Consider the following 8,801-nt stretch of genomic DNA (forward strand, 5'->3'; position numbering starts at 1 on the left):
CCTGATGTTAGTGATCCCACAGAAGATCTCACAGAGAGCGTGCCAACTAGTACCGAAGACGTACAAACGGAGCCAGTGGCTCTTGATAATGACAATGGAGACGATAACGATGATGGTGTGATACTTGATGCTCCTATATCCCAATCAGTCCAGCCTAGGAGAAGTGAGCGCCTTAAGACAATCCAGCCTAGGAGAAGCGAACGCCTTAAGACAGTCAAACGAGTGTATTACAACAATCAAGCTGTCGCTCATCCTATATAGGTTGTGTGTTCGCTTGCCCTACTACCGCCAGATCATGCGGCTTTTCTTGGGAAAGTGGATAACCATTTCATTCCCCAAATGTACGATGAGGCAAAAGAACATCAAGTGTGGATAGATGCAGTGGCCGATGAGACGGGCGCGATGGTTTGGAACCATACTTGGGACGAGGCCGACCTGCCAAAAGGAAAGAAGGCAGTAAGTTCCAAATGGGTATTTACTATCAAATTCCAGAGCAATGGCGACATCGAGCGTCACAAAGATTGCCTTGTAGCTCGTGGGTTCAGTCAAACATACGGTGCTGATTACACGGATACCTTTGCTCCGGTCGCTAAACTCCACACTGTTCGCATGGTTCTCTTACTGGCCACGAACCTGTCTTGGGATCTTTGGAAAATGGACGTTAAGAACGCCTTTCTTCAGGGGGAGCTTAGAGAAGAAGTCTACATGTATCCCCCACCTGGTCTCGAAAACACGGTAGCTCCGGGAAAGGTTCTTAGGCTTCGCAAGGCTATCTATGGTTTCAAGCAGTCTCCTAGAGCCTGGTATCACAAGCTCAGCTCCACGGTTAAATCCCATGACTTCAAGCGATCGGTAGCTGACCACACTCTCTTCACACATCGCACCTCTAGTGGAATTATGGTCGTCCTTATCTATGTCGATGATATTATTATCTCCGGTGATGACAAGGACGGTATACAAAACACCAAAGCTTTTCTCCACTCTACTTTTGATATTAAAGACCTTGGCGAACTCAAATACTTTTTTGGTATTGAAATGTATTGCTCTTTGGAGGGTCTATTTCTCTCCCAACGAAAGTATGCTCTTGATCTTTTAAGTGAGACAGATAAACTTGGTGTGAAACCGGCACCGACACCGCTTGAAGAAGGCTACCAGGCCAAGCGAAAGGGGGAGCACAAGCAGAACCAGGATAAAGATGCTCCACTTGATCCGTTGCATGCACCATATGAAGATGTGACAAGATATCGGCGTTTGGTAGGTAAGTTGATCTACCTCACCATTACACGACCTGACTTGTGTTATGCTGTGAATCAGGTGAGTCAATTTATGAAAGCGCCAACCAAGTACCATTGGAGTATGGTGGAACACATCTTAAGCTATCTCAAGGGGAGCCCGGGCCAAGGCATTTGGATGCGAAAGAATGCAAATACCGAGATCGTAGGATATTGTGATGCGGACTATGCTAGTGATACGCTGGATAGACGATCTACCATAGGGTATTGTACGTTCATCGGAGGCAATCTAGTCACATGGAAGTCCAAGAAACAAAAGGTGGTGTCATGTTCTAGTGCTAAAGTCCAATATAGAGTCATGAGGAAGCTAACTAATGAGCTGACATTGTAACGCCCCCGAACCGTGCTATGGCCGGACGGCCACAGACCAGTCCGATGCACTACTTGGAAACATCCACCAACAGTCCGGCCGAGGTTCGAGAACACATCAGGACCCTTAGCCAGTCCGCCGGCAGAGCTTCCTTTTCTGCATGGGACATCTGTTAGGCTTTGCAACCCTTGAGATATCCCAGTCGTTGAGCCGACTCGGACAAAGTCTTTCATCAGCTATGCCCCGTACGAATGGAAATCCGAATGTATTAAATAATTAAAAAGGTTTATTACAAAATGGAACCAAATGGCCCAAGAGTTCAAGGCTTAGAGCCAAAAGTCGCTAACAAAATAACATACTTTGTTTTACAAATAGACACAAAAACTACTCCGGGTTTCCTAGCGTTTACCACGTCCTCTACTTCTCTCTAGGGTTACCTGCATGACAAATTTTATCATAAGTTATCTAATATTACATAGTGAGTTACATGGCTCCTGCAGAAAATAACTACCCAATCCCCAAATCCCCAAAACAACAAGCAAGCAAGCAAGCAATGAAACAATCAATCAAGCAAGCAACAATCACACAATCAATTAGAGATAGCAATGCAGAAGTTTGTGGGCTAAGCAATAAAATTAGGTAAGCAATCAATCAACTACAACTACGTGCAATAAAATTGAACAAAAGCTAAAGAGTTTTTAACAAGTTTTTATCTTATGGGCCCGGTATGCTTCATCTCCTCGTCAACTCTGTAATCCCCCGTTTGCAACCACAAAGGCATGCACACGGATATCACCTTAGGGTAGCGAGCCCAGTAACCTCCGAGCTCTTCGTCCCAGACCCTACAACTCACGAACGTGGGTTACACGTCGCAGCTGCATGCTGTACAGATCTAGTCTGAGGACAGCCATACCTACATCTTACTACGCTAGCCGGAATTTCTCGCGGACTAAAACGCATTAAGACTTCATCAATTTGATACTTGAGGTTTTATGGTTTTTAAGCTCATAATTTTTTTCAAGTATCCTCCTTAGAAAGTTACCACCTCTGCCACTAGAACATTTCGAACTAGCAGCCAGTGAAACTTCTTCACCAAGTTACCATCTCTACCACTAGATCATTTCGATTCTAGCGTGAGAGTAACCTCACACCACATGCATATTAACAAGAAAGATCACAAAGATAAATCAAGTAAAGAATGCAACTAAAACTCCAAGCAAAACCGTTTACTTGATGGAGGTCACTGGGATCCATCTAGTTTGGTAAAATGCGCCTGAACTCACAGATAACCGGCGATCGGATCGGGGACGTTCTTCACTTAGCGGCACCTTGGATCTCCCTTGGTTGCAATCGATTTCCTATCTCGATGCAAAGTCTTGATGGTCGATAGTCTTGGCTTGCTTCTCTTCTCTTCTTCTCCCTTCTTCTCCTTCTTCTCCTTCTCTCGCTCTTTCTCTCTTTCCTCTTCTTTTTCTTTCTCTTTGATGGTGTGAGAAATAAGAAGGCTTGGGCGAGTTTATATAGAAGGTTGTGGGCGGTGGCACTCGCCAATGCATGTTGAGCGAGTGTTCACTTAGATGTAACAAGATTGTGCTTGGTGGAAATGCACAAGACTTGTCTCAAAAGTGTCCTCTTCCTTCTCTTGAAAACACTTGGTGAAGATTGCAATACTTGGCCGATTTATACACTACTTCTCCTCTTGACAAATACTTGGTATAGACTTGCAATACTTGGCCGATTTGTACACCACTTCTCATCTTGAAAATATTTGGTGTAGAATTGCAATACTTGGCCGAGTTATACACCACTTCTTCTCTTGAAAAATATTTGGTGTAGATTTGCAATACTTGGCCACTTAAATCACCATTCCTCCTTTTGTCTTCTTGGCAAAATAATGACCACTTCTTCAATTTGTCTCCATGGTCAATTATTAACCACTTCTTCTTCCTTGCAATTTGATTGGCCAATTAAGAGACAAAATCTCCTTAATTTGCGGAATCCTGTCGGCTCGGTCGGTGGTACCACGATTCGTTGACGGTTCGTGTCACGGCTCATCTCGGCACTTTCGGTACTCTACAATACGTCTGGGTGCTCTTCGGTGCGTCTCGGCACGTCTCGGTGCGTCTCGGACGACTCGGCACATCAGCCATCTTTCGATCCGTCCAATTTTTCTCGGACATTCCTTCAGAAATTCTTCTGATCTCCTTGCTGGCTTCCTTTCCTTGTCCTTTGGCCTTGAGATTTCAATTTGAAATTTATCCCTTGGTGAGGGTCATTATAGACATGGCTTAAGGGTCTCCTCAAAGACCTTGGCATTGAGTCAAAGAAGCCAATTATCATGTATTGTGACAACGAAGCTGCCATTCATATCGCCACCAACCCGGTTTTCCACGAGAGAACTAAGCACATTGAAGTAGAATGCCACAAGGTTCGAGAGAAGATTGAAGAAGGTGTAACACTACCATGCTACACTCCAAGTAAGGATCAACTGGCAGACATATTCACTAAGGCTGCATGTCCGAAGGTTTGCAAACATATTCATGGCAAACTTGGGCTTGTAGACCTTACTCGCCCATGATCGACTCCTCTAACACATGGAAATCACACTCTTTTTCCCTTAACATAGTTTTGTCCCATGAGGTTTTCTATGTTAAGGTTTTTAATGAGGTGGTGCATCATGTGTTCCAAGCTTAGTCATTTCATTAGACTAAGCTTGAGGGGGAGTATTGATCATGAATCACCAAGAGGCCGAGTCGTGTCCGTACGGTCGTCCGTACAAGGTTCAATAAGGCCAAGTCCTTGGCTAAAAGCACACGATGCGTGTTCCTTGGCTACTCAATCACACAAAAATGATACAAGTGCTTTGATCCTACCAGTAATCGCATATTTGTGTCTCGGGATGTCAAGTTTATGGAAGAACAATGATACTTTGAGAAGAGAAATTGGGATGATCTAAAGGACCTTGCAAATCCTACTGATCAATCCACAAGCCTCAGGTTCTTACTCGATCATCTTGGCATCTCACCACATCAACAGCAAATCGTGTCCCAGGATACTACACCTGAGTCAACTGGTGACACAATAACTCCATCCCTACCAACAGCTCCGACTGAGGTTATGGTTCCGGCGTCGGAGGGGGAGACCGATGTGATACAGGAAGAAAACATAGCTCAAGTTCAACCTGAAGAAACTGAACAAACTGAAACTCAAAACAGAGTCCAAAACAGAGCTCAAACTGAAGAAATAACTCTGGAACTCTTGGAGCCGACGTCATCACATCATGATCCGACAACACCACCAATAAGGAGAAGTACCCGGATCAAGTATCTGTCAACCTGGAAAGACAAGCGATTATACTACAACAATCAAGCCGTGTGCTCTCTGGCCTTACTACCAGCTGATCATCAAGTGTTTCTTGGTAAGATAGATGAACTTGATATACCAAAGACATATGAAGAAGCCAAGGAGAGCAAAGTATGGTTGAATGTTGTTGATGATGAAGTAGGAGCCATGAAATGTAATCATACATGGGACGAGTCTGATCTTCCACCTGGAAAGAAAGCAGTAAGCTCAAAATGGGTATTCACAATCAAATACTTGAGTAATGGAGATATTGAACGCTATAAAGCTCGACTTGTGGCGCGTGGCTTTACACAAACCTATGGAGAAGACTACAAGGAAACGTTTGCGCCTGTAGCAAAACTTCACACAGTAAGGGTAGTCCTCTCACTTACTACTAATCTTTCTTGGGAAATGTGGCAAATGGATGTCAAAAACGTCTTCTTTCAAGGGGAATTAAAAGAAGAAGTGTATATGACTCCACCACCTGGACTTGAAGATACGGTCACTCCTGGGAAGGTGTTGCGTCTAAGAAAAGCTATATATGGGTTAAAGCAATCTCCAAGAGCTTGGTATCATAAGCTGAGCACTACCCTCATAAGTCATGGCTTTAAGAGGTCTCACTTTGACACCACTTTGTTCACACTTAAAAGCACCAAAGGTATAGTGGTTGTCCTTATATATGTTGATGATTTAATCATCTCAGGGGACAACCAAGAAGGTATTAAAGAGGTTAAAGCTCATCTAAATTCGGTTTTTGATATAAAAGACCTTGGAGAACTCAAGTACTTTCTTGAGATTGAAGTTTGCCGATCTCAGGAGGGTTTATTTCTGTCTCAACGGAACTACACTGTTGATTTACTGTGTGAAACAGGGAAGCTAGGAGCAAAATCAGTGGATACACCACTTCCAGATGGTTACCAAGTTGAACGATAGAGGGAGAGAAAGGATCCACCATACGAAAATCCTTCTCGCTATCGTCGACTTGTAGGTAAACTAATATATTTGACTCTTACTAGACCTGATATTTGTTATGCTGTGAATCAGGTAAGTCAGTATATGAAAGCTCCTACAACATATCACTGGAGCATATTGGAAAGGATTCTTCACTATCTTAAAGGAAGCCCCGGAAAAGGCATTTGGATGGGAAAGAACTCTAACACCGACCTTGTGGGATATTGCGATGCTGATTGGGGTGGTGATAAGACATATAAGAGGTCTATAACGGGATACTGCACATTCATAGGAGGAAATTTAGTTACATGGAAGTCAAAGAAGAAAAAGGTTGTGTCTATGTCAAGTGCAGAATCAGAATATCGAGCAATGAGGAAGCTCACAACTGAGCTTACATGGCTCAAGGCATTACTTGAAGATCTAGGCGTCAAAACAACTTCACATATTCCTATGCAATGTGACAATCAAGCAGCTATCCACATTGCAACCAACTCAGTGTTTCATGAAAGAACCAAACACATCGAATTGGACTGTCATAAAGTTCGAGAGAAGATTGAAGAAGGTGTCACTCTTCCATATTTCACACCAAGTAAAGATCAACTTGCAGACATCTTTACCAAGGCCGCAAGTAGTCAGGTTTGTCCTCATATCCAAAACAAACTTGGACTTGTGTACTTGACACACCCTTGATCTCAAAGTTCTCTAAGCCGTGGTCATTACACTCTTTTTCCCTCAATATAGTTTTGTTCCAAGAGGTTTTCTATATTGAAGTTTTTAACGAGGTAATGTATCACAGCACTCCAAGTTTAGCCATATCTCTCGGCTAAACTTGAGGGGGAGTATTGATCAAGGGAGATAGGACATGAGATCAAGTCTGTCCATACAGGCATCCGTACGAGTGTCTAATCAATAATGACAAGTGGGCTGTAGTCCAAGTTGCAGTATGAGGAACATAAGCCTTAAGGGAATCGAGATTGATAAGAGGAAGAATCTAGAAGAGGTAGAAGTCACATGTGACTCTTGGTGGACGAGCCCAGCGAAGTCAAACCAAGATCACCGGTCGTTTTCATCCTAGGAGCACCCATGTGAAGACCTCCTTATGTCACTATCTCCATTAATTCTTTACTAACGGCTATATGCCTATTGTCTTTCTATATCAATCCTTGTAACATATATTTGAGTTATTCTAATTAAGTCTTTTCGTTTATCCTATCTTCTCTATCAAGTAATTCTCTTCTATTCCGCAATTCTAACATGTAGCGCGGACAATCTTCTAGTATATACTCCTTCTGTCCCTAAAAGATTGATGTTTAGAAGTCTTTACACATTTTAAGAGAACAATGATTACTATTTTGAAATAAATTATTTTCTCTCACTAAAAAATATTATTTAATTGTGGACCAATAACAGTTTAAAAATTTAATTGTTTTGAATGATTATTTTGAAATTTACAAAATATTAACTTTAGTTAATTTAAAATTATAGAAAATCAATCTTTGTGGGACAAAAAATATCCCAAAAAAATCAAATTTATCAGGGATAGAGACTCTATTAGAAAGAGTATAATTTAACTCCAAAAAAATTCAATTAGCATTCCCAGAGTTATTAACTTGCACCGACGGTTCTTTGTCGAGCATTTAACATTATATTTGACTAGGTAAGACCCGCGCTACACTGCGGTATATGTTTATAAATTAACTTCTCTTTTAAGATAAATAATATTGAGATTTTAAAAGGATTATAGAATTTAGTAGTTTGTTTTTGCTAAAATTTTATTGTATACTTTATGCAATATTTATATATAATGTTACCATTTAGTGACATGTGAAAGATAAATCTTCCTTTTAGCAAAAACAACAACATGAATCTTTTGTTTTCTATCTTCTTCTATTACAAATTTATTTTACTTTAAGAAAAAAGTAAAAAACTTATTTATTATTATAAACAATGTTTTTAAAGTTCGGTTCATAAAAAACTGGAAAATTTCTTGGATCATGCGGTCGACGTAGTTACATCATGAATTACTTATATTTACTAATAAATATATATTTATCATTATAAATATTTAAATAATTTCTTAGCTTAATTTTCCCTTATAAAAAAGTAGATATGTTTATGTTTTGGTATGAGTTATTTGTTTTGTATAGAGATTTCTGAAAAAAAATGGATTTTCTTTTAGAAGCGTAGAATCGAGTTTTTAATAAAAATTAGGAAGCAGGTGCGTGTTGGAACCATTAATATATAATTATATATGTATATATATATTATAAATTCTTTTAAATATCTCAAATTTAAGTATTCATTATTAATATGTTAAATTATTCAAATAAATGTATAGAGCATATACCAATATCTAAACTATGCTGAAATTTTAAATTATTTTTTAGATATAATTCTAAAATAAACAATTAAATCATATTGGTACCCAAAATCTGAACAAAAATCTTGGTTATAAAATGAATTCTATTTTATTATACATGACAAATAATCACATTAGCAACATAAAAGATAAGATAATATATAGAGAGAGAAAAAGAAAAAAGCTGTTCACGAAAATTTCTGTCATTGGCTATCTCTTTTATTTTCTTAAATATTAAAATTATAAAATTGAAAAGCAAAAAGCCACGTGTGAATTGAAAAACCTAATTGCTTATTCTTCTTCGTTTTTTATTGCAGCCCGTCGCACCTGCTTGATAAACTGTTTTTTTTAAAATTCAAACTCTAGTTCTCATAATAATTTACGAATCTACTCAGAATTAAACTATGGAACAGGTTTTAGTCATTGACAAATGCTTTCTTAAATCTTTGGACGATTCCGATTCACAACTTGTGCGCTTCCAAATGAGAACCGTTGCTTCCTCTGCGATTCTAAACTCTGTTTTTTAGGAAGCGCGATTCCACCGTGA

General features: G+C 39.8%; 1 protein-coding gene across 1 annotated transcript; it reads left to right on the forward strand.

Moving 5' to 3' along the window:
• The first annotated feature begins 339 nt into the window (after nt 1-339).
• Nucleotides 340-6,585, forward strand: LOC147930400 (uncharacterized). The gene is made up of 4 exons (XM_087476850.1): nt 340-1,314; nt 3,884-4,126; nt 4,540-5,865; nt 5,989-6,585. Exons 1-4 carry the CDS (start codon nt 340-342, stop codon nt 6,583-6,585), a joined length of 3,141 nt encoding a protein of 1,046 aa, XP_087332976.1.
• The last annotated feature ends 2,216 nt before the right edge of the window (nt 6,586-8,801 follow it).

This window comes from Camelina sativa, chromosome 12 (assembly GCF_030686135.1).
Source record: "Camelina sativa cultivar CO46 ecotype springtype chromosome 12, ASM3068613v1".
NCBI classification, from domain to species: domain Eukaryota; kingdom Viridiplantae; phylum Streptophyta; class Magnoliopsida; order Brassicales; family Brassicaceae; genus Camelina; species Camelina sativa.

Excerpts from the sequence above, each read along its gene's own strand:
- LOC147930400 (XM_087476850.1), top strand. The coding sequence starts at position 340 with ATGTACGATGAGGCAAAAGAACATCAAGTGTGGATAGATGCAGTGGCC. Across the intron at positions 4,127-4,539 it reads CTAAGGCTGCATGTCCGAAG|AGAAATTGGGATGATCTAAA; the intron begins GTTTGCAAACAT and ends TACTTTGAGAAG. Across the intron at positions 5,866-5,988 it reads CACTTCCAGATGGTTACCAA|GTAAGTCAGTATATGAAAGC; the intron begins GTTGAACGATAG and ends GCTGTGAATCAG.